The sequence below is a fragment of the Rhinolophus ferrumequinum genome, chromosome 7 (assembly GCF_004115265.2).
Source record: "Rhinolophus ferrumequinum isolate MPI-CBG mRhiFer1 chromosome 7, mRhiFer1_v1.p, whole genome shotgun sequence".
Lineage (NCBI taxonomy): Eukaryota > Metazoa > Chordata > Mammalia > Chiroptera > Rhinolophidae > Rhinolophus > Rhinolophus ferrumequinum.
Window position 1 is genome coordinate 57898797 of NC_046290.1, and position 27586 is coordinate 57926382.

General features: G+C 34.9%; 1 protein-coding gene across 29 annotated transcripts in view; it reads right to left on the reverse strand.

Moving 5' to 3' along the window:
• The window catches only part of MEF2C (myocyte enhancer factor 2C), a 168131-nt gene that overhangs the window by 76081 nt on the left and 64464 nt on the right, over window positions 1-27586 (reverse strand). For 15 of the 29 annotated variants that reach the window (XM_033110080.1, XM_033110076.1, XM_033110069.1 and 12 more), the window contains 2 exons: window positions 19972-20167; window positions 2550-2753 (listed from right to left, as the gene is read on the reverse strand). In XM_033110080.1, the coding sequence (XP_032965971.1) occupies window positions 2550-2753; window positions 19972-20025 (258 nt within the window). In that variant the 5' untranslated portion in view covers window positions 20026-20167. Of the gene's footprint in view, window positions 1-2549; window positions 2754-19971; window positions 20168-21966; window positions 22037-23279; window positions 23432-27586 lie in introns of those variants that run through there. The other 14 variants (XM_033110067.1, XM_033110083.1, XM_033110070.1 and 11 more) reach the window with 7 other exon arrangements.

The window sequence follows — 27586 nt, forward strand, 5'->3', positions numbered from 1 at the left end:
TCTTCTCCACCAAGAATCCCAAGCATACTGGTGTCAACGAACAGCGCTTTGAAAAAGACTCCATGTGGAGGTGATGTAAATCTTATCGAGCTTAGGGGATCCCACTTTACTTCTTTCTCCATCATCTCTGTTATTCCTCAAGTGTGGAAAAGGCAAGTAGGTGAAGAATATGTGATTCAGGTAATTGAGCAGGGCAGACTCACACCTGTTAGACTTATAACTTGTTACTTTTATCCAAAGAATCAAGCCATGGAATCTTTAGATTTGGCCTAGCAGCCCCCTAATGTCTTTTTCAGAGATTCAGAGCTATACTCTATTGATGTTAAATCCAAGATAGAGCTGCTGCTTTACGCTCTTTTAAAAACATTGGGGAGGAGGTTGGTAGATGAGGGTTAATGGAATCAAATACATGGTGACGCTGGGTGGTGAACACACAATGTGATGACACATAGATGATGTATTATTGCATGGTACACCTGAAAACTATGTAACTTTACTAACCACTGTCACCCCAATAAACTTGAATTAAAAAAATATCACTTTTTAAAGAATTATGTTGTGAAGCAAGATTGTGCAAGACAAAGGTTCAAATGCCAGCCCTCGGATTTTCAACCCAGTGTTGTTTTGATGGCCTGTAAAGAAGTCTGGCTCAGATACCCACCTGTCCAAGAATATGAAAGTCTTTACAGCATGTGAAATTTTAAGGTTTCTTTAAGTCACGTAGGATATTGTTAACCAAAACCCTCATTAGATGAATTTTCTAGACTATAAACTCCTTTAAGAGAGTAGATTTTCAAAGTCAACAAATTTTCAACTAGTTTTACATGATTCTACTGTATTTTACACCATGTTAAAAACTGGAACAGTTCAATTCTAATAACAAATTCCAACTCAAATTCTTTTGTTACCCTGAAATGTTTGTTGTAATGATTTTGGTAATGAGATGGAGTTTTGAATATAGAGTTGTTCTGTGTTTGGAACGTATGTTAAATGTATACAAGCATGCATAGACAGGCAGATAGACAGACAGACAGACAGACAGACACACATACACATGAAAGTACCTATGAGATTGGACAACTGATTAGTGATGTTCACAGTCATCTTTCTTTAATGTTTTTCACATTTATATGTGTACATGAATAAAATACTATCTGAAACAGATAATAGGCAAATTTTACAAATGATCTTAAATTTCAAGATCAAGTCAAGCGCACAATTAAAATCACTAGTCAATGAAAACCTAAAATGATATGCAGTAATGCAAATCTGAAAGTATTTTAAATATATACCACATTAGGTCTCATTATAATTCACTTTTTTTCCTCTGAAATTATTTGCTTGGCCTTGCTAGGCAAAGATTGAAAAAAAAACTTTAAAAACTGATTAGCACAATACTTTAAAAAACCTTCCAAATAAAAGCAAAGAAATGAGAGCTAGTCTTAGACAATTATAACAAATCAAGGGAAGATGGATGTGAAAGCAGATTAATTTGATCAGGAATAGTACTAGATTTTTTTTATAATGTGGAACCAGTCTAAGCAATGGCAAGAATGATTTATAATCTGGCGAACTGGCTCTGACTACATATTTTTGAAACACTAATTTTCTTTCATTCCTAGGGAAGCAGACACAATCTTGGAGATGATGAGTAGATAGGTGGGGAAAATGCACAGATGGGGATGGTCCTCAATATCCCTCTTTCTTTTTGGTTTAGTATTCATTGCTTGTGAAGGGTACTTATAAGGCAATGACATTAAAGTAGGATACATGCAAGAAGCATTTGAAATTGTATGGCAATGATATTTATGCTAACAAATCTAAAACATTTTTTGAGCTTTAATGTGATGCTTATTTATATTTGGCACAATAAAACAATGTTTTAAATCTGACTTGAGTAAAACATTGAACTAACATTTAGAAATTTGTTTTCTTCAGATTTCTGATTCCATGTATATTAACAGTTTCCACTGCTATATTAAACTATATAATTTGCAGGAAAAACATTTCTAGGAGAAGAAGTGTCTTTATTCTTTCAGCAAAAATGCATTAGGGAAAACTAATTAGAAAGAAGAGACATAAAATAAAAAAGTGAAGTGTAAGGTAGGGGTTAGCTCATTTCAAAAAAATTTTTTTCCCTTTGATTATGCTGGGAAACTCGTCTATATTAAAAGAAATCATAAGTCATCCAAAACGGGGGTGAGCTGTCCCCTGGCCACAGTTTCCAATTCTGGTGTCCTGACATAGCTGTCGACAATGATGACTCACGAAGGATGAGGCCAATAATTTGACACCGATGCCTGAATTCAAGCAAGAACCCGATTTACGACTTACATTGTCCCTATTATCATGTCATTCTAATTTGCATTTTGAGGGAGAAAGGGTGGAGTATTAGTTGGGGTGATAGCCCTGGGTACGACTGTGGGAATATGAACATCTCAGCAAAAGGAAGGTTGCGCTCGTGAGTATAGGTATGTGGGGAAAGGGGGGTCCAAACGACCCGTGGCTCTGCCGAAGTTTGGGGTCACCAACTAGGCATGCGCGCTCACCTCCACGATGTCTGAGTTCGTCCGGCTCTCATGTGGCTCGTTGTATTCCGTGTATTTGAGCAGCACCTTGTCCATGTCAGTGCTGGCGTACTGGAACAGCTTGTTGGTGCTGTTGAAGATGATCAGAGCGATCTCACAGTCACACAGCACGCTCAGCTCATAGGCCTTCTTCATTAACCCAAATTTCCTCTTCGTAAATGTCACCTGAAAAAACGAAAGCACGCAAGTTTTTTAAAGAAAAATGAAATCATACTTTTTTTTTTTTAAAACAGTACTTTTTTTTCCTTTGTAAAACAAAGTGTGCCGTTGTCAGAACCCTTGGGCACTAACACATTTGGAAAGAAAGCAAATAAATCTAAAACTAATTTCTGCTCAGAATTTGAAAATGTGTGATTCCTAGCTTGTTGCTGAATGTGAAACTGTAAATGCCAGATTTAATGTTGGAAATTTTAATGAAGGTGACCAGGATACTGTTCATGTTTCTTTGAATAATTTAAGATTAAAAAAATTAATTTCAGCATGGCTAACCTTTTTCTATTATAATTAAGTTTGGAGTTTTTTTGTTGTTTTTTACCACTTGAACACTGGACATGACATTATAAACATAGCATTTTAAATCTGTGTTCAAAAATTCTTAAAATTGCTTAGATCATGCCATTTAATTCAAAACAACTGAAGGGATATGACTGACAATGCTTTCAGACAGTGTTGTATTCTGTTTTCTAGAAATCCAGTGGGGAATTGGGAAGTACTTTAGTTAGAAATACCGTTAGGGTTTTGGTTTCATTCTTCTGTGTATCTTTCTTCCTCTCCCAGGCCAGAAACTTTACTGTTATCTATGCCTTTTCCTCTTTTTAATCTAATCTATTACCAAGTCCCATAATTCCTTCCCTCAAAATGTTTCTCAGGTTCACACTTTCTTGTCTATTTCCCAGGCGGCTCTATCGTTCACGTCCTTATCAGCTTCCTGTCCTAGATGATCTCCTTGTCTGGAATCATTCCCTCCTCAATTCATCCCAATCTTAAAAACCTCACTCTTTGCACTGCCTTTCTCTTGATGGGCCCTCTGTAACAGCTCCCTTTCTCTGGCTTCAAATACTTCCTGCCAATGCTACCAAATGCAAATATATATTCCACAATTCCCAATTTCAGTCCTCTCTTGATTAAACTCTAGTTTGTCCACCCAAAATCATGTACATACTTAATTATAAGCCCTTATATATGGCCCAGTGTTTCCCAGCAGGTCTTCTGTAGAATGTCATTTCCATAAAATACTCCTTTATAGAAAAAGTTCAATGGCTCAAGACATTTGGGAAATGAGGCACACTGGTATATTAAAAGCTGAGAAACCTTTTAAACTTTGTTTAACCTGCTTCCCAAACCTACTGCTGACAAAACATCTGTTTCTTTTGTTTGTTTATTTATTTTGAGGACACTTACTATCATTTTTCAGAACTAAGTTTTTGAGGCATATACTCTGGGAAATGCTGACTAACTTGATTTATTAATAGTTATTATTTTCAAAAGGGATGATATTTACATTTTTTCCCCTCTCACGTTCAAATTCAACCCATGTAGCAGAGGCCAGTTCAGTTTTATCTACTACCTATTTGTGTGTAATTCCTAAATCTAGATTACCACTCCTTCTCTTTCTCTTCATCTCCAGACACCCAATGGAGGTCCTCCAGTGCTAAGTCTTATCTCTGAAAGTCCTAGGAATCTCAACACCCCTTAAGCTCAAACTCATTATCTTCACCCTCGAATCTGCTCTCCCTCCCAGATTCCCCATCTCCTCATAAACTCAGTCACCCAAACTAGAGACGTCAGAGTGAACTCTGATTCCCTCTGTCCTACACCCCTAAATAAATGTGTTGACAGGAACTGTGGACTAGCAGACACACACAGCCTGGCCTCCTGGTCTCTTCATTCCTCCACACTTTTGTTAATACCTATTGTTTTACTCATCACCCTTTATTTTTCCTTAATAGTACCTGTCATATTTCACAATTTGTATATTTCTGTGTGATTATTTGTTTAATGTCAGTCTCTTTCACTACAGTGAATGTTCCCGAAGGGCACCTGCCATTTTAATTTTGCTCACTGCTGTACCCCCAGTGCCAAGAATGGCAGACACAGATGGGCATGTGGTAAAGATATCTAGTACAAAAACTAAATAGGGAAAACTATTATGTGAAGTTTTTAGAAATATCAAATTGACTATGTTATATAAAATTAAATGTGACAGATTTTCCCCATGAATGTTTTAGCAATTCATAAATAGAACTTTTAAAAAGAAAAATCTATACTTAGTAATAATTATATTGTTTTATCATATTTGTATCGAAGGCAGCATGGTAGAAAAGGAAGGACACGGGGCTGAGATTCACAGGACCCTGGATTTCAAGGCTGAATCTGCTATTTACTAGTCATGAGGAATTCACTTAACTTCTTTGAGTTTGATATTTCTGTTTGATTTTTCACCTGTAAGATTCAAAGAACACCCACTCAGCATTGCCGTGAGGATTATATAAAATAACGTATGTACAGTACCAAGCATTGTGCTGTAAGTGGAAGCTCAATAAATCTTAGTTCCCATTCCTTTCAGAGATGACTTACAAGAAAAGAAGAACTTACAAAATATGTCTTGGTGGGTTGAAGAGTCTACTAATTAAGGCTATCTGAGAATCTTACTATTCCTGATCGAAAAATAAAGCTGAACTATGGAATCCGTACTGATCATTCTTGGGAAAACAGCATTTAGGTGTTTACCATCCCACATAGCTAGTCAGTATGTACTCAGATATGTTATTTACGTTTCAACTTGGACAATTTTTCGTTGTAATAATTGCCAATGTCTCATCTTCTATTTTATGGTTTTTGATTGTTTTACTAAAGTGCTTCTAATAAAATATAGCTAGTGTTTTATTTTCATATTTGATTATTGTATTAGTTCAGAAAATGTTTTATTCTGGTTCATTCAGATGAGTCATAATCAGTATTAAGGATGAACTAAATAAAACTGTCATTTTGGAATGGATAAAAAAGCATAGTCATCAATTATGTAGATTTATACAAAATGTCTCTTAATATTTCCTTTAGATGCAATTTAGTTATGCAAATAAACATGCACATTAAAATAGGCTAGAGTAGGTTCAATACACAAGGCACTGATCCAAAATACTTTCCTATATCTAAAACCACTTGTAATCAGACTTTCATGACCACAAACTGTAGGTGGAATGTCTCAATACGGTATGGTTTCTGTTATACTCAAACCTCAGAATTCAGCACGTTACGACACTTACCATCAAAGTACGTTTCAGCACAGAAATATCATTAAAACCACTATTTGTGTTTACTTTTAGGTACTCCTCAACTTTTGTGTAACCAACTAGGCTTCTGGATAATGCATACTTATTTAATAATACCTGTCAAAAAGTCAGTGCGTGTACCTTCTTTTCATTAAAACTGCAAACTGAAATGATGACTATATTAAAGCATTTAAGAAAATATCTTCAAAATCTACTCTTAATTGCTCTAAATTTAATTCTGTACTATGTTCATATTCTTCATAGCATACTCAAAATGCATTTTATAATGCCTTTTCTCATTGTTCATAGATAGATAAAATTGTTTTTAAGCATTAAGCTTTCTAAAGAGATCTGGGATGTTACTCTTTGTTTAAAACATGCCACTCAATGACAGATTGCAATTCAGAGCTTTTATACTTAAATATAATAATGTATTGTAATGATTACATTTTTCGTAACGTGACAATAGTTTGTAATGGGGACAAGTCCATTTCTATTTCAGTAACACATTTTGAACCTTAGGTGAGATGGAAAACTGTTTTTACAGTAGTTTGGCAAAGAGATGCTCTTCTAAACACTATTGGAGCATTTACACCAATCATGGTACACTGAGAGGAGAATAAAGTCAGTATTACTTAAGTGAGCACTAGAACTTGAAATTTAGTTTTCAGAATTAAAGAGACTTAATAGGTAATATATGCATGGAAAGCAAAATGACTCTGGTTAAATACTAACCATTTAATGTTCTTTCTTTACCCCTGCAAACAACCGTAAATGTAATGATGATGTTGTATTAAGATATTTCAATATTAAGTTTTACAGCAACCTCAAGTTTAAATCCTAGCATGAGGGCAGTCATCATACATCTTATATTGACAAGTACTCTAAAACGTACTAGGTATGCATCAGGAATTGAACTTAGAATTTGAAATTGAGATAAGCACATTCATTAAATACAGCTCTATGTAATTCAGCCATAAAGAAATTAAGAAAAGCCATTCACAGAAACATAATTCAAGCAATTCTTATGGAGCATTTTTCTACATGACACACCTTATGCTAAGCAATATTTATTGAGCATTCTCTATGTCAGACATTTGTGCTAGGTGCTAGGGCTTCTACTATGGATATATAGCGCTCTTGTTCACGTCTCTTTCTCAGGGCTGGAGAAAAAAATAGTCATTTGATTCCATAATGTTTAAAAGGAATTTTCTTTACTTAAAACAAAATGCATTACTTGGCTAATAGTGTTATATTTTCAGTGATGTGTAAATGATCTCAAATAGTACATTTTAGAGTTGGGTGATTTCAGTGTTTGTTTTCTGACCTTTTTTTCTAGACTGAGCAAGAGAAATAACAGTAGATGTTAACCCAATCAAGATGAGTATGAAATGAAACCTACCATACTGGTTATTTCTTATCTTGTACTCAGTGAAAGCTGACTGAAGTTTTATGCCCTTCCCCTTTCCACCTGGCCACTGGTAAGTTCCCATCATGCAAGGCTTAGTTTAAATGCCAGATTCTTCTATGAAGCTTTCATTGTCACAGCTAAAACTCATTCCTCCCTCATTGTTGTCCTAGAGAACTTTTTACAAACCTTGATTATGAGACTTATTCTAATATTATAGAGTTGATTGTTTATGAGTCTGCTTCTGCTTGTTTTTGAGTTCCCTGAAGACTCTACCCCTGGCCTCACACAGACTTTGACCAGTGGACACTCAATGAACATTTGCTGAAGGAGTGGATTATGGAATGGAAATGTACTCTATTTTAAAGTCTGAATGTCTCAATATAATTTTCTGCTAAAAGTAGATACCTTTTTTTTTTTCACTTGCCTTTATAACAATCTCTAAAATAAGAGATTTTGGGGTATATTATGTTTTACTAAAAAGTTTGACATGTTAGCGACAGGAATCTTGAGAGAAAAGAATGATACCATCTTGGAATCTGTAACAGAGAATGTGAGCAGGTAAATATTATCTATATACACATATTCTACACTTCAAGAAAAAGTATTTCACAATGTTCAGAGAAAAGCCTTTATTTCTTGCCCAGAGGACTCATCATGAAGGATGGAAAAGTGTGAAGATAAAAACTTAATTTTATAATCACAGGGTACAGAGATAAAGGGGGACAGGATCTAAGAGTTCAGAATGACTGCCTTCATTAAGTAAAAAATTATTGAACTTTCTAATGAGTTAGATTTTTCAAAGAACATGTATTTGGCAAAGTATTTGATGAAATTCTCATCACAATATTATAGATGTGAGACTAGCTGGCAGTAATTTTACATGTAAATTAATTGATCATGTTAAGGTTAAGGGAACAGTCTCTCGTAGCGAGCCATAGAATTCAGTAACTTTCCTAGCTCAGGCAGCATTTTTCTCATTGGTTAAGATGAAGATGTGGATGGCATGCTTATCAGATCAGCATGTAACATAAATCTGGGGGAAAGCCCAATATACGGTAGAGATCTAGCCATAGCTCCCTCTACAGACCAGAACGCTGGGTCACAAACAACAAGATGAAACAGTGATAATTTCAGTCTTCGTTTCCTTTAAAAAAAAACAATCACGTAACTCAGGTTGAAGGAAAATCAATGTAATAGGTGCTTTTGGGAAAAGGATCGAAAGTTATAGTGTTCCAACATGGGGATTAATTATCCTAATGATTTTTTTTTTGTTAGTATTAACTAATCTTTGGTACTGTATTCAGTTCTGAGAATTACATTTTAAGAAGACACTGACAAAATTAGAGAGGCTATAGGATGGCAAACAGGTTGATGTAGGACCTGAGAACCATTTAGCATGAGAAATCATTAAGGAAATTTGGAATGTTTCACCCAGAAAAATGAAGTTTAAAGTGAAATGCTGAACACTTTCCAAGATTTGAAGTCGTATGGCCATTTGAAGAGGCAGATGAGTTATTCTGTTTTGTTCTATGGAGCAGAATTAGAAAGTATAGTGTTGCAAGTCATGAAGAGGTTCAAAATAAGGAAAAACCTAGTGATGAGAACTACCCATGAGTGGACCAAGTCTCACGAAGTAAGAAGCAATTTATTCTTGAATATGTTCAAGTAAAGCTGTATATCAAAACAGGTATAGAGGTGTTCCTGAATTAAGCAGGAAGTTGGATTAGAAACCTTTAAAATATTTACAATAAATTTCAGATGTTCAGATTCTATGCCTAAGCAGCACAGATTTTTGCCTCAAGGGGAAGATTAGAGTGATATGGTTATATGGTTCAAAATAAGAATCTCTTTCTGTAATTTCATTCTGTAAAGTGCTGTATATTTTGGTTATTCAGCCTCATCAATATAATCACCTCTAATTTCCATATTCAGGGAAATACACGAGGTCTTTTTTTTTTTTTTTTTTTTTTAGTTAGAAGAGACACAAAAGACTAAAGAACTTGAGTAGACAATATAAATTATATGCAGTGGTGAAAATGCACAGAAAAAAACTGTCCAGATTGATCAAATAGGAAATTCACATTACTAAACTATTCTTAAAAAAGTAGTATATATGCATCATTACTGGGGCAGTGTGGTATAGAAGAAAAAACATGGGAATTGAAAATCAAATCTGAGCTCTGACATTTATGAGTGTGTGCCCTTGGGTAAATTGTTTAACTTACCTGAACTCCAGTTTCCTCACCTGTAAAACAGAGGTTATAATAGGCATCTTACAGAATTGTTATGAGACTTAAACTAAGGGACATAATACAAGTGTAAGTGACTTGTTGACAGTGAAACACTATACAAGGTAGGTAGTATTTTTTCCTTGATGTGTCAGGCTCAGTCACTTTTTGTTACATACTGTAAAAGACTGCTCTCCTAGGACCTGCCAACTTGTGTTACCTTTATTATATCTACATTAGTGTTTCTCTCAAGTAGACGTTAAACTTTCCCTGAAAGCCCAGAATATCACCTGTCTGATCTTGTAATCTGAAGTCCCAGAACAATATTTGGCTAAGTACCTATTGAATGAATGAATGGATAGATGGATGGAGGAATTACGCATTTTTTTGCAACCCCAAATGAACGGATAAAAATAAAATTCTATGCACACTCAAACTATGTTAATAGGAAGTTTGCCACCGAGGGAGGAAAATTTCACAGTTATGTAGTTATTTTTCCTTTTTTGTCATATTAACTTACAGTACAAACACACATTTGATAAAATTGAATAGGAGAAAAACTGGACTGAGTCCAATCATGTGTGTGGGTTTGTTGGTGAAATTGGAGCATATCATATTTCTTATAATTGTTTTTAGATCAGAGTGTTGACTGTATTTGGTGAATTTTTTTCTAAGAAGTTTGAAGACTTTATAAGTTATCTCACCACATTTGACAGTATCTCTTTGAAGTTACTATCTGACACAGTTTATCATGCCCATTTCTCAGATGATACTGTAAACAAAGACATAAATTGCCTTATCCAAGGTCACAAAACTAGTCCCTGGTTGAACTAGAAAGAGAAAACCCTCTTCACACAAAATTTATCTTCCCTTCCCTTACTTAGTGTTCCTTCCCTCTTTTAGACGCATTTCAAGGCTGAAATTCAGCACAGCATGGACCTGGTCAACCGTTCGTTGAGCAGTGTACAGGACCATTAAAAACAGTCAGCAATTCTGAAGAGTACAAGCAGAGTAGTACACAACACGTTAATTAATGTAAGGATAGCTTTCTAGGTTAAAGTAAAAAAAAAATAGTACTAGTAATACTAAAATTGAGAGAAGGTTGGTTTCTACGTTCTGACAATAAACCAAAGCTGCTTTTGTGTGGATGCTGCACCCAACTCTGCCCTCAGATCGCCAGCTATTCCCTCTAAAGCGGATGAGAACCACATGCATGCACTAGTGGGCACACACTAGTTCTATATTTGTGGATGTTTATTTGAATTTCACAAAATGAGAAGCATTTTGGTTGGTAGCAAATACAGGTCTGTTTACAGCCAGAATAGAAAAGGTAGGTCTCTGATCTACACGCAGGCAATATAAGTAAGTTCTAAAAACAGAGGACAAGTCCTGTATCATTTCCTACGGGGTAGGGAAATTAGTTTGACTACTGTATAATGGAAAGGACATTTAATAATGAGTCTCCACGCCACATGCATGCCTCCTCCGTTCACCATCCTAATCCCAGCTCCATAGAGTCACCTCAGGAGAACTTTTCTGCCATATTAATGGTGGGAGTCCTTGCACCTTACAGGAAAGGATTCTGAATAAATGAAAGCAAAAAGACCTTTAGAGACAGCAGCTACTCACATGTATGAGAATAATTGAGGCCTAACTCTAAACTACCTCAGGTGTGTTACTAAAGGAAGCAACAATAATTTTATCTGTGGGTTCCCAATACTTCTTTCCATCAATCAGAATACTTCAGATTCTTAATTCTTAATTCAACTGCTCAAAGAGACTTGCTCAATGAGTGGAGAACGTTTTACTCATTTCTTTAGCTCATGAAGTAATATTAGATTCTTTGTTTTAGAATCTATTTGGGATGACTGAAATACCCAGGTAATTCTATTTTCAAAAGTTCTGAGGTTTTATCTTTTTTTTTTTTTTGGTCTAAATAGAGTTATGATTAATATAACCCTCATCCTATGAAAATATTTTAGATCCACTCCTCCTCACCCCCAGCCTTGATAATTTGTTTCCTCCCAGTTAAGGAAGTGGAGTGACTAATGAGTGACAAGATGGACAGTTCACAGACACAATGCACTCTCTAATCCAGAGCCAGTAGGTCTTCCTATGTGTTTAAAGGGTTAGGGATGGAGTCAAGAGTCTGCAACGACAATCTCTAATTGAAAAAAAGGGAAATGCCCTCTTAAACGCTCTTTTTCTTCCTCTGGCTTGTTCCTGACAGTCAGTAATGGTACAACTGTTCTACAGTATTCCTCTTCAATTTTATTTTGTTTAATTCAGCCTGTCATTAGAAAGGCTCGCGAGCTTTAGGCTTGATGATTACTCTCGGTGGGAGGAAGTCATGCCACTGCAGACTTGTGTCCTAGACAAGCACTCCTTTATACAATGACGGGGCCTGCCATCGTAAATGAAAGGCTCTTTAAAGAGCAGTGAGGGACTCTTTTAAGCAGACTGCTACCATGTGCTTGTAACCCTCCAGCATAACTTGCGAGGATGAGACAGCAGTGTGTTCTGCTGCAAAGAGGACTATTGTCCTCGTTAGCCTCTAGCAAATCGAGGCTGGTCTCCCTGCCATGCAGTAGGATTTCCAAAGGGGTTTGCAAGCAGTAGTTCCTAAAATTCTGAACACAATAAAAGGATGAAAACAGGGGGCTAAGAGTGTGGAATTTAGAAAGCCACCAACCCCTCACCCTAAGTCAACACCCCAAGTCCCAAAATAAAACTGTAAATCTTGGGCACTGCACACTATTTTGAGAAAAAAGTAATAAACAATAGGTTACATTACAATGAAATAATTGAACACATGTTAAAAAAATCTTGAGTGTTTATTACCAAACTCATAGACTTTGGGCTTTAAAACTTGTGATAGCTGATTTTTCATACATTGGTCTACATGAGAGGGAAAGGAAGAAGGATGATTTATAATTATTAAACTTATCAGGACTTACACGATTTTATTGTGGTCCATTTTTAAGCCTAAGGATGTTTTGGATTTTAAAGAGAGAAGACTGTAATTGTAACACAATTATCTTTTAAGTTTTTTATATGTGCTGTTCAGGTCGGCTTGGTTTGTTAAAGGACTGTTTTACATTCTAAATCCAATCTGTAGGTGGAGTCATAAATTAAGTACCTCTTTTTCTCTATATCTCCTACACATAAAATATGTAATTTAAATCGGAGAAGAATCAAATAAACCAGATTAATATTTTGGGGGCAAAAACATGTTTACTCGTTTAACAAAGCCAAAATGTACCTAAGGTAAAGGTCAAAGACTACTTCATTCCCTGCTGAGCAAATGCTCAGGAAGCACATTTGTCTACATTTCCTGTCATAACAGGAAGAGTGTAACTTCTTCCTTCCCACAATGGCTTCAGGTTTACCTCCTAACTCCAATATTTTCTCCCTCAGGGCCTTCCAAATCAATCCTTGCAAGACAGAAGGCAGGAGGCTGTCTCCCTTGTAGTTTCCAAACAGTTACATTTGTTGAAATGTTATTTAAATGTTAGTGATTTCTTAAGCTAAACTGTTCCAACTTAAAATTAAAAGTCAAATTTCCAAACATTTAGAGTAGTTCTCTTATTCCTATTAGTGGTCCAACATATTTCAAAGAGATGCAAATACACATTCCATATTGTGGAATTTCACTTAGATCAATTTAATTATGTAATTTTTTTAAACCAAAGCCATTATTCTGGGGGGCAGGGTGTTCCAAACTGCTTTCAATAAGAGTATGTTGGGATGTAAACTTTCAAAATACTTTCACCATAAATATTTTTGAAAGAGCTCATTTTTAATGAATAAATTACAATGTTAAAGTAAGTCTAGACTGCAAAGGACATGGCTTTTGAAACAATTAGCAACGTGTTCTTTAATCTACAGTTTAGAAGAAACCTTTTGGTTTATATGGTCTATTTATAATGTTAATATTTTTAGTGTTAGTTTCTCAGTAATACAATATCAGAGTTTGGCATTTGAAAATCAAAAGGTGACTTTAGCAAAAAAGGTATGTGCACGCATTTACAGAAGTGGAAGATGCCATTCAAAGTCAACACTGTACACAAAATGATTGAGATACAATAAACACAAACATTGGAATTCTTCTAAATTATAGTTTTAAATAGAAATTACATGAGATACACAAATTGGACTGAAACAAAAAGTCTTGAAGTCCTCAAGTCCAAGGGGAGCTTATTTCTTAAATCCAGAGATAGAATTCTAAAGGAGACAATTATCCTTGTCCTTGTGAAAAGTTTGGCCTCCCTTGGATTTTCTACAAAGGAAAGCTGAGTGAGTTTGACAGAATTTGGGACAGGACCTTTCTGGCAGTAAAGGAACAGATCTAGCTGACAAAAATATAAACTGCCCAATACCTATAGGATGTATAGTAAGTGTGTGGTGCACCTCACTATGATTCAGCTATATGGTGGGGACCTCATTTGTGAATTGTTTTTAAATTGCTAGGAATAGAATAGAAATGAACGAATGGCCTGATGTCACAGCTGTTAAACATACATCTGAGCACTCTGGCTACTGCTTTCTTTGATTTGGAAATTCACAAAAGTACACTTTTCTCCTTTTTCCTTTCTGGTTTTCTTTTTTGGTCTCTGCAATCACCAGTAATTCCAACTCTTTGAACAAAAACTTTCCCCCTTAGTGATTTCAAGATTAATGAATTATGCTGTTTCATACACCTGCAACTAATAATTAAAAAAAAAAAGATTAATGAAAGAATGGTTTAACTTATATGCATGGGGAGTTTTAAGTAGGCAACTACAGGATGTATCCATATATCCTATAACTCAATTCTGAGATATACTACTCTGTCCTAACACATTACGATAATACATGTTAATTTTATTGATATGAGTTCAATAAAAATTTTAATACAAGTTGAGGGGAGGCAGTCAGCTGTTAAGAAATGATACTGAGGAAAAAAAGGCACAAAAAAATCTTCATTATGAGCTATTCACAGGTTTATTTTGGATTTAAAGAAAGAAAAATCAACACTTTCACTGACTGAACTATCATTCACTTGATTTGAAACAAAGTTCCAGATATTCATTGGCTGACATGGATAACTCTTCTCTAGTATTTAAAGTATAATTTCCTCTCAAATAATATGTACTTGCTTGATATGCATACAAGCAACTGACGAGTCTGGAAATTCTGTTAGTGGAGATGACAAAAGAAAACAGTGAGACTGGACTACACTGTTCTTTTAACTCATGGTTCAGAATTCATCACAAAGTTATTTTCTTGAAGCAATTTATATTTCTAGAGTATCCAGTTCCTCACATTTAAAATGTGAATCTATCTCAATTTCAAAAGATTTTGTATGAGGTTAGTCGGTTGTAACTCTCAAGTTTAGAACTGTAATTAGCCTTTTTATTTACTGATATTCTGATACCCCCTTGAATGAATGTTAAAAAATTCCATTGATATTTTAGCTAAAATTCTAAGAAGAACCTAAAATAGTGAAAAACACGAAAAAGTGAGGAGTAAAATTTGTTTCTTTTTAAAAAGAGAGTCATTTGAGGAAATCAATACATCTCAAGAGAAAAAGTTTAAAAATTTAACAGTTATGAACTCTGAATTCTTTTTTGTCATAAGGGGATTCTGCTGTTCTATTAACAGAAGAATGTTGCTAATTGTCTTTAATTTGTGCTCCAGTTATTGCCCTGATAATTACATGAAATTTTGTTTGCTGGCAAAAAACTATTAGTGTGCCAGATCTGATGGAAGGAAAGAACTTAAGTCATTTAAAAATCTTTTTCCCTTAACATTACTGTATTAGGTCCTAACTGTATTATTTGGGAAATATTTTCTCCTTATAGTTATTAAATATTTAAATGTCTTTTTATAACAAGTCACACAAATAAACTTGAGTTTATATCTCCTTTCAATGTGGGAAAACTGAAAATTTTAAATACATCCAAGTAAACAGGTCTAGGTTAATTTTCATATGTCTTTCTTCTTGATATAACAGATACAGGAGATTTCTCGGTATACTGTTTTTAAAAATAGTCATGCAAGGACAAAACTCATTTAAAAATCTAGTTGTTACAGGAACATAGCAAAAACTGGTACTCTATGAAGGAGGGTAAGATTGTTGCCTAATTGCTGAAGGTACCTAATGGGTAAAAACAAAAAATAGAGAGATTGAAATTATAGCATTAGAACAAGCTAAAAGTTATCAGCGATAAAAATGGTGATCAGTAGTTCAAAATAATTTGGTCAGTAACATACATTTGCAAATAAGTTCATAAGCATAGAACTTAGGAAACTACTTCTCTACATTCCTGTCACAAGCCCTGTTCTGCAAATATTCTGTATGATTTTTCTTCCTATGCACCAGCCATCCTCTGCTATCAACTGGTTCTTGCTCTGAAATGGCTCTTTAACCCCATATTAGCTTCCAAAGGCTCTTTTGTGCTCCTGCTCTACTCTTCTCCACTTTCCTTCTATCTCCCTGATGCACCTTTTAGAGAAAACCCTCTTGAAATGAAGGTTCAGGTACCATACTTTAGTGTGCTACACAGCACAAGAGTTCGTTTGATGGAAATCACATTAACTATGATAGCTAACGGTTCAAAGAGCACGAGTCTTCATAGGACTACCTTAACAAGTAAATTTATTGAGCATTTATTTTATGTTAGGTGCTTTATGTTTATCCCCTAATTTAATTATGTCAATGACCTAATGAGGTGGGTACTATTTTTTAATCCTAACTCTCCTGATGAGGGAACGGATGAAGTTCCGAGAGGTGAACAAGGTTTGTGTGTCTCTACACCCATGTTCTTCAACATTGTATTACACTGGGTGCCACTGTAATGTAATTGGGAAAAGCAATGACATAAAATTATGCTCTTAGCTATTATATTACACAGGACGCAGCATCACTTAATTGAGAAAATCATGTTTCTTTTGTTTTTGAATCTGAAAAATTTGGGCTCAAATCTTGGCCTCCTCCTAGTATTAACTAACTTAAGCTTTGCATGATCTGGGCACTCACTGCCTAGCATCTAATCTTTTCTCTCCTCTCTCTAAAGTTACACACACCAGGCTCAAGTTCCACAGCTCAAGCTCCTTAGCAAGCTCTTTCCTTTCTTAAGGAGCGTTGCAGACACTGTTCCCTCCGGAATGCTGTCACCTAACTGACTCATCTTTTAGCTTTCCTCATTCAGCATTTCTTCAGAGAGGTGTTTCTCTGGCCTCCTATTAAATAAAGCACCTCTTGTTATTATTTCATAGCACTTTGATAGTTTCATTCATAGCACACATGAACAAAAGTTTTGTTATATATTTGCATATTTCATGTCTGATTCATCCCACTAGGCCAAGGGTCCACCAACTATGGGCTACAGGCCAAATCCAGCCTGCTCCCTCCCGCACCCCCTTTTTGTCAGTCATGTTTTATCCAACACAGATACATTCATTCATTTATACATTGTCCATGGGCAGAGCCCAGTAGTTGAGACAGAGACTGCATGGCTCACAAGGCCAAAAATGTCTGCTGTCTGGCACTTTACAGAAAAAGTTTGCTGACTTCTGTAGCAGTTGATAAGCTGGATGAGATTCTTGTTTATCACTAAATATTTAACATTAGGCACATTGCCACCTAATATTTGTTGATATAATAAATAGATGAATTATTCAGCTGTAAATGGGATTAACAAGGATTAAATGGAATAACATATATGCAGTTCTTGATATGTGTAGCTACTTTTGTTTTCAGAACATTTCTGTAAGAAAAATTGAGAACTCAGGATATTATTTATTTTTATATACTAGCTTAAGAAATTCCCCTTGTTTAGGTTAGAAATTGAGAAATAAGTAGTTTTCATAAACTTAGAAACTCTGGAAAATATAAAAAAATTTAAAATGCTGTTAATTTTCTTCCTCCCCTAAACTATTTTATGTATACAACTGGAGTTTTTGAATTTTAGCTGTTCCCTACTACCATTATGAAAGATAAAATAAGGGCAAAATTCAATTTAAACAGTTAGCCACTCTGTTTTCCAACAGTTTTATTTCTTAGTGATATACAACTTATCACATCAGCTCTGCAATATTTCATTTCACACTTTCAGTTAGTATTTCTTATTCTGTAAAAACACACCCTGTTCTCTGTATTGCCAAATAAACACCTGCAATGGCCGAGCAGGCTTTTACTACTTTTAAGAAAAGATGACTGTGGACCATTGTGTGAGGTTCCATTAAGGCGTCTACAGTTGGGGGGAGCTTCAAAAAGGGCAAAGCAGTTAACATTTTTCTTTTAAACATGTGAACACGGAGTTTAAAGGAAGCCCAGGTTAGGGGTGCCTCCTCTGCATTTTGTATAATATGCTATTGCAGATTTGCTGGTGTTGATTATTAGAAGTGACCTATCTCTTTTAAGCTCTCTCCCAAATGGCTCTTGCTCTCGCAGTAGGTGAGAGGGGCACATGATAAACATTTGTAAGTAAGGTGGCTGTTGAAGATTGTCAATGGCACTCTGAAATAATCCCTGAAATATATATTAAAACATGGCAGTTCTCATTTTTACTAATGCCTTTTAAGAGTGTTGAATTAAAGCGTCTACTGTAGCGACTAGAAAAAAGACGATCTAGATCCTAAATTTTATAGAAGAAAACCAAGGAATTCATCTTTAGGATTAGAAACAAAAGATAAACTAAGTTGAATTAAAAAATTTTTTTTCTTCTCCTAAAATTATTATGCCTTCTAACATGGTTGAGAGTAATAGCAATTGCAGATGTTAACATGTAACTATATTTAAATAAAGAAAAGATGTTCAATTATTAGTTCAATAGTATGGTGTTAAAATTCTTGTATCCCTTATGGTTCTTTATAAAGCATAAAGAAAGCTCATAAAGAAAGCTCATGAATTCCACCTGCAAAAATTTCCTTATGTCTTTGTAAGCAAAAGGAAGATACAATTAATTTCATGAACCGAAAAATTACCCGATATTAATAAGGAAGTATAGGTGCCAATACATATAATTTTTGACTGTGCCCAAAACAGATTCTAGTCCAAATAATGACTCTAAACAGTCAATTCAATAGTATATAATATTCAATATTTCACTTTTAATTTCAATTACAATCTACGAACCAATTAAAAAGTATTGTGCTTTTATATTGACAGAATTATTGCTTTTTGGTTTGACATATAGCAATAAATGATGTGTAGGAAAACAGTGAAAGACTCGAAAGAATCCATCATAAATCTTAGCATTATTCATCCTTTAGCTCATTTTCAGCCAAAAATAGTTCAAGTCATATGTACTTTAAATATAACAATTTAAGGGACTATAAACTTGAAAATCTAAAAAAGTTTCTTTACCTCTTAATGGCATTCTGGCTTTGACTGCATAAATAACAACTTCTACACATTATAATTTACACACATGGCAACATAAAATGTTAAACCATGAATCAGTTCTAGTCTCACTTGCAGGTCAAGAAAAATAGAAGGGGACAATAGAGGAGATAGCATTCTTATTTGGGGGAAAAATTACATTCTGGTGGAGCATCTCCAAAGTTGTTCTCTTAGCTTTTCCTAGTGTAAATGGGCAATTAGCAAAAGACTCCTCTCTCTCAAGGTTAAGGAATGCCTGTTTTACAGGTTCCATTATCCTTTTGCAATGGTTGGGAGCTGGCAGGAACCATTATTTGATATTTAACATTAGAATGCATACAAACCACTCAGCTCTCCTTACATGCCTAGCTAAATCCACTCTCGCCAAGGATGAAGAAAAAAAGTCAATTCACAGATATTCATGATGTACAAGTCTCTGCTGAAGAGAGCAATTGGGCATATAAATCCTTAGAATAGATTAACGGTATACAGATATCATCACTGGAGTTCTAGGAAAAAATTATAACATCATCGTCTCTATGTTTATAAAATTTTGGGTCTCAAGAAAATGGTATGAACTAATAGTTCTTGCCTATATGTTTTAAGTTACTAATATTTTATGTGGGTGTTTTCTTTCTTGTTGTCAGGACATGTTAAATATTTTGGATGTATTTCAAAGTCTGTGAATAGAACGGAAGCCATTTTTATTCAGGATATTTAGCCTATATTATAAACCTTTTACATGGATGACTACAAAAGGCTTCATGTCCATGAGTGTAAGAATATCTCTGTGTGCAGTGTAGCAGTTTTATGCTTATGAACTTTTAATTATTACAGCTATTTACAAATACAGCTCCCACTTAAAATTCAGGTTGAAGTAAAAAGTGTATAATCATGAATGTGTAAACTATTTTTTAAAAGATAATTTTTTTCTCTTTACATATAAGAGACTATTAGCACTTAAACTGGCCATATTGAATTCACTAACAATTCTCTTAATGGATGTTTGTAAGTTCAAAATATTTTCAACACCCTTAACATATGTAGGGAAAATGTAATAAACAGTCCATGCAAATAATGATACAAAAAAGTTTACCCCACTCACCTGTCTGTTACGTTCATCCATAATCCTCGTAATCTGAATCTTTTTTCTCCCCATAGTCCCCGTTTTTCTTCTCTCTCTCGTCCCTGAAATTATGTATTTTTTCCTTCCTTTTCTTTCTCTTTCCTGCTTCCTCCCAACAAATCTCCTTCTTCAGCACTTGCACTGCTCAGTTCCCAAATTTCTGCATTCGTTCCTGCTGAACAAAAAAGAAAAATTCAATACCATTTTAACAGCAAGCCAGTTTCCTAAGAACAATCATATTCTAATTTTTAAAAAATAATACTATATGGCAGTAAGCCATTCAAATGAATGAAATAAGTACTTATTAAAAGTACAGGGCATATCACATGCAGGAACACATCAAGTGGTAACGGTTTGTTTTTATTATATAATTAAAATAATCTCCTAAGTAATTTAACAAGTCACTTAAATGATGAAAACTATGCTTTAAAGCCCAACACTTGAAATGTATCTTTTGCAGAGTTTCTTAACATTTTTTAATGAAATTAAGTGACTATTTTCACCCTTCTGTTATGAAAAATTACCTAAATCAGAGAGTTAATGAACCTTTATGTACCTGTGTATGCTAAGTAGGGCAGCTAATTCATTGCTGAAGGGAAAACAATCTCGTGTTTTGACAGCAGAGGTGATAATGTCCCTCGTTATGCAAATAGGATGGACTATTATGAAAGTGCTATTTGATATATGTAAATGTCAACTAATTTAAATCTAAATCCTTTAATCTTATTTTTAAAAAGTCGCTGCTATGAGAACACTGTAAAGAGAATATGGGATATTTAATCTTACATAACAAGGAACTCTCAGCAGTGAGAGAGCTCCTTTTCCTTTTGAAAGCTCTTGAATACAAGAATCAAAAAGATAATCATTCATAGAAAAGAAAAAAATGGTGCAAAAATTAGAGTGTTATTCTATTTATAATTATACTTTTCATAAGCCAACCATCGTCTAAATTTAAATATTTTAGAAAGACATCATATCTCTTTGGGGACTAAAATACAAAAACTACAGAAGCTTGCTATTATACACTGGACATCTTTAGGTCACGAATTAAAATTAAAGACATAATCATCAATAATATAAGATAAACCCAGAGAATCCAGAGTATTAAAAGTACATATTTTACTTTGTTTAAAGTTACATCTGAAAATATTTGAATGTAATTAAAGTGAATTGCCGTGAAATGTGGAAATTCACAAGAAAGCATTCCACAATGGCTTCTTCATTTGCAAGCAACAGCTTCAATTATTCTATCCCGGCTCATGTCAAAGAATGGAACAATTTTACACATTGCTCAGAATTTCCCTGTTTATTTTAGTTGGTGTCTGACAACCAACCTGATAAATTCCCACATGTATTATGTAACGCTAAGCCAGTGTCCTGGCTCTTAAATAGATTATTTGGCTCCAATTCAAAGTTATTGGAACAGGAAAGCTGTTATACTCTTAGTCTGATCATCAGCTCTCTTTTGATTTCTTTAATTTAATTTCTAAATTCTTTATCACCTTGAGTAATTTTTTTTTAATTTAAGTTTTCTGTGATTATCTAATTGCAGAAGTTATTATGATATAATTAGTTCTGGTGGATTAAGTGCTGCTTAAATACTAAGCCCATCTATTCTCTTTTGCCCAATGCCTTTCTATTCAAGTGTAGCTCACTCCTGCCTCTGAGAATATAGTATATCGAGTAACAGCATGACCGCACAGTGCTCATCAAAAACTATTACTCCAGCGGTAATTTTAAATGTTGAAAGTAGTACAAAAGTCTTAAAAGTGTTAATATAAATAACACACATTTGACAAATACACATAAAAAAATGGCTATCATAAGATATATTAAAAATACATTAAAATATGAAAAATCCACAAAGCACAATTGCGTCATATATTCACTGTTGCCACTGTCCATCTATCTATTTTTAGAAATGGTCTTAAATATCACTCAACTGGGCAACTTTCCTGTGTTTCCTAGTCTTACCTTAGAAGCAAGCAGCTCGTTAGAATGGTATTTCCCATGCATGTGCAAGACCCCAAAGAAGCGAACAGGCTTCCTCTATCACAGAAAAGCCAACCCATGAATCCACAGCAAATGCAAATGGGACAATTTCCTTTCTTTCATTTAGCTGAGGCCGGTGGTACTATCGGCTTACAGGACTCTGCCTGCCTAAGCGCTTATTCACTTTAAGGTGGAAGGTCAGGGTGAACAGATTAGTGTGTGGTGACAAGGCGGGCAAGATGAGAACGTCTATGGATCCTGCTTTCAAAATACAAATAACCAAACAAGTAGAGAAACATCCCTGGAGAAAAGTCTCCTCAGAAAGACAGGGTTCCTCCCTATCACCACCCCATATTTCACAACTTTGAAACAGGAGACACTTTTTAAAAAGAGCAGAGGAAGGATTTTTTTGTTTTGTTAATTCTCAAAACATGATGGGAAGTACTTTGCCAGAAAATATGTATATGTCAAATATATATGTGTATATATATATGTGTATATATATATACACATAAAGTAGTTGATAAAAATGTCATTGAGTATATTTTCCTTTTTGAAATAATGAAGGTAATGGAGAGAGAAGCAAGTTTAAATTTCAATAAAATTAAAATAGCTTCTTGTTTTCTGTAAAAATGAATATTTCTTGAAGTGTTGCCTTTTGAACCTTTCTACAATGTGAACTTGGACGTTAAGTATATATACAGAGTAATAATATGTGGCGATGATTTGACTGTTTTCATGAAGTAAAATGTGTCATAGAACATACAACTTCGAACATTTGATTATGGGTCACCACATTTCAAGGCTGTCAGTAAAAATTCAAACAGGAAGGTCAACAATAGCTCAGGAGTTGTTTTCTTAGCATAACACTATTTCTCTAACCTGATTTTTGTGCAAAAATTACGGTTTCAAGTATTATTTGTAGGAAGCTCAGAGACACTGAAAACAGATTATATAATTTTGGAAACCTATAAAATTGTTTTGTACGCATATGAAGAATATACTAGCTAAACGACACGTAGTAGAATTTCAAGTTATACTGAAAACTTTCATTATGTACAATCAACCATAAGCTTAAAATAATTCCAGCAGGCTTGCCGCTACTTCTTTCCACATGAAAGAAGCATTCTTGGAAAATGACAGAGTTTCATAGAAACAATCAGTAATTAAAAAAAAAAAAAAACAGAAAGAAAAAGAAACGCTCTAACATAGTTACACTCTATAGAGTTACAGTCTTCTGCATTGCTTTTCTTGTTGCCAACTAAATATAAGAAAAATAAAATCAGGCTGCTTACTAAAAAGGGGAACTTCATTATGGTAGGCTTCTGTTCACTTTGAGTTTGGCGTAAGCAGACAGATGAAGGCAAAGTGGTTTGAGACCCAAGTAGAGAAGAATTTCTGGTGGACGGATGCTAAAGATCCTTCTCCCTCTGGCTCTCTCATTTACAAACAAGTCTCCTTGAATGATACACACCTCCCCCTGCCTTCCCCCGCTTCCTTCCCTCCCTCTTTCTTGTACCCCTTTTCCCTCCTTCCCTCCCTCCGCCTACAAATCCCTCCCTGTAACACAGAAGAGTCTTGACAGAATGGCAGGAAACACGCACAGACTGGTCAGGGAAGGATATGATGTCAGCAACCACGAACAATAAAAGGTGTAAAGGTGCTTCCTTCCCTAAACTGTTCCAGAAGTGCAAAATGGGAACCAAAACTCTTCACTTCCTTCTCTGAGCAGAACTGTCTGAGTGTGCTGTGCTACACACCCCACACAGCGGGGCCTTTGAGAGGTTCAGATAAGGGACAATGAGAGAAATCCAGACGTGGGGACAACATTTTTAATTTCTATTTTTAAAACACCTGAGCAAAATCCATTTCAGCTCTAGGTTAGTGTTTATGCATGGCTGCTTTAAGAAGTACAAATTAAAAAACAAACAAGTTCACTCTTGTTTGTTTTTTAATTTGTACTTCTTAAAGCAGCCATGTTTACAATGTATTACAATTACCATTTGTCACGACTCACAAAAATCATCTGACATTGTTAATATGGCCACATAATCTTAATTTGCCCTTTGAGGCAAATGAAGAATTTTATACAGGCAATGAGCCAAATGGATACATTATATTTTTGGTGAAAAACAGAATCACAAAAACTGTCCCCAAAAAATCAATGTTGGTAAAATACAGTGATTACTTCTTTGTCCCATACTTAAAAAAGAGAGATATACTGGGTCCGGGGAATACGTACTTACGTTATTGAAGCTCTCAAAGTTCTTTTGAAAAATTCAGACTAAGAACCAAAGTAACTAATATAAACTTTCAGGATATAGTGAAACTATTTACTTTAATCACATCACTGTTAGGTTCTTTCTAACATGAAAATGGCAGTCTACCATAAGGTTTCTGTAGGAAGAAAATCATGTATCCAGTGGATCTGAGTCATCTTCAGATTTCAATCATCTTCCCACAATACTTTGATTTAGAAATTAAACATAACCTTCAGTTATGTGTTTTGATCTTAGAGTGAAACTGCCATGCCACATTAAAAGATGTGGGAAGAAATTAATTCTCTCTTGCTAAACTTATCTTTGCAAAGCATGTATTTTGCTATAATAAGCACAATGCAGTCACTTAAATAAAAACAGCCCATGAATAATGATAAAACATTAAAATATGCAATATCAAATTGCAAAGAAAGAATTCTGGTTTTCTTTTACTCATATTGGCAAATAACTTTTTCATTGACTCACATTTTCACTAACACGAGCATCTTCATATAACATTTTGTAAAAACTCAAGGCTGAAAACCAAGCACAGTGTATCACAAAAATAATCATACTGTTAAGTAAATACAAGCTGGATACTTAGTAAGGGACAAAAATGATCACAAGTCCAGATGCTGCAAGCCTGGTATTACTAATTCAAACAATTAAATGATTCATTTAAATCATTTACTTTAAGTGGAAAATGCCGCTCATTATGCTTCTTCTAGACATTTTAACTTTGCATTTTATATGTTTGAAAGACATATGAGATCTCTAATTACATTTTGGTTAAAAGGAACAAGTAGAACTTTTACTTTTTTTCCCTTAAGAGGTATTGCAAACTTTAAAAGATATAATAATAATTATTCCTATTGTTCCGTGACTACGTGATGTCCTATGAGTTGGAGGGTATTTCCTTGGTCCTGAAAGTCACTCCTTATGTCTCTAAACTTACCATGTATCATATAAAATGTTATGTTACCCTAGCTATGAATACCAGCTGAGTTCATTTTAAAGACACAATAGCCAAGACTCAGCCTCTGAAAGGTAATGAAAGAGCAGCCATTCTTTCCTCCTGGATAAACACCATCGGGCAAAAGTTATTTTCTTTGCCTATTCCAATTTAGCGCCAATATGATGAAATCTGAGCCATCTTCAAGTTTCAGTAACATAATACCACACATACAAATAATAAATAATGTTGACTGTCTTTCCTGCCATGCTCCTTCCTACCTCGGGGCCTTTGCAATGCAATTCCCTCGGCCCAGGAACACTCCTCCTTCCCCTCTGCGCCTGTGTAACTTCTTCCTTTCCTGTCTCACCTCCACAGGAAGCACTACATGCTCTCCTGATCACATCAAATTCCCCTAAGAGGACTCACAGCACCATGTCGTCCTTTGTAGTGCTTGTCACAACTGAAATTGCATGTCTGCCTGTCTTCCTCAACATCTGTGGGTCAGGTCTGTTTTGTCTTACTTTTGTATTCCCAGTATCTACCCCAGTGCCAGACATACAGTAGGGGGGGTATACTATCAGTAGCATACTGTTAGTTGATTAATGACTTAATTTATTACGACTTTCATCTCTCAGGTGAGTATTTTCTTCAGTCTCTATTTTTAATGATTACTACTAGGAACATTTTCATATTTTTCTTTATATAGAAGCAGACTGATAACTGATACCCTGACACTTAATCCTTTGTCATATTTATATAGCATCTCATATATGGAATAAGAATAATTTATACTGAGAAGTGGAAGCTGAATGGATTTTGAAGTCAGGAAGCTCAGGTTCTGAACTCTAGCTTGGTATTTAGAAGCGGAGTGGCTAGATTGATGATTTAATCCCTTGGAATCACTGTTTCCTTGCCCTACAAAAAGGTGGGAACATAACTCTTCACTTGCAGGATGATTATGATTATTAAGTGTGGTACTATACGTGAAGTGCTGGGTACATAGTAGTACTGGGAACTCAGCCTACTACTTGTAAGATTGCTTCAGCTTTGAAACATCAATTCAGTCCTCTCATACAGTAAGGCTATCAAGTGAGTTGTAGTCCTTATACATACACCAAGAAGAACCTCACTTTACAAAGCTAATGATGAGCAACATCTAGCAGGTAATGCTTCATTTATCCCTTAACAATAATCATTCTATGAAGAAAAATTTTAGTGTTATAAAAATTAAGAAGTTTCTTTTAAGTATCAGTCATGGAAGAGCTTCAGGCTGCAAAAGTAGAAATAACTAGGGAAATATATCAATTTTCCCAATGACCACGGCTGCTGAAAACTCTACATTAATGTTTCTAGTCCTACTTTAATATCTTTCCCCAAGGACAAAAGGAGATGAAATGTATGTCAGAAATATAATAAGGCTAAAAAGGAACTCGCTTTGAAAACCCCTGCAATTAATTTAATAAGTGGGCCTAACCTGCCATTAACACTGAAATAAATCATTTTATTTACACAGTTCTAGAATTTAGGAGACACATACCTTTAAACAACCTTATTGTACTATAAACAATTTAATAAAGACAAGGGAAGCACAGCTCCCCTGTCATGGTTATATCCACGGTGTATTTTGTCTTGGCCATTTTTTTTCACACTGCAGCTTAAACAGCATTCTCCATTCCTCATGCCAAAATAAACTTCAAATGGTCTAAATATGTCAAGAGCCTCCTGCTATTCAACCACACCAGTTTTTAGTCTTTCCACATCCTATTATGTTATTAATTCAGGGTTTTGTCTTATTTTTTTCCTAATTTTTCACAACAGTTAGGCACCACGTTTTCTTTCAAAGGCCACTTAGTGATGTGATTTACCACAAAGGTAAATCCTGCACTGTCTTCGTCACAAAGCAAGAGCTACTATTTAGCATCCCAGATTGTATGTATTCTGTTCCCCAGCTGTAGCCTCTCAATAAGCACGTGCAGCTGGATTTTTTTGTTGCTGTTATTGAACAAAGCAAGTTAAGCATGTACAACACCAATATCAGTGAAACAAAACTCAGCCTTCAAAGGAAGCGAGGCTGGAAGTGGGAGACGTTGCTATTATCTATTTTCATATTATGACAAAAATCTGAATTATCAGGCATCTCCTGATCCTGTCAGAGAAAATCTTATGTTCACTATTTTCTTAATCTTTAATGTCTTTTGTTATTAAAATGGAAATATTCTACAATTTTTTTCCTCAAAAGCCTGTATGTATTGGACATCATTTTCAGCCTTACTGATACATTTGTGGTGTGCGTGTGTGCGTGTGTGTGTGTGTGTGTGTGTGTGTGTTATGTGCAGAGAGAACATTTTCCTGAAAAATTGCAGCAAATGGAAAAAAACACATTTCAGTA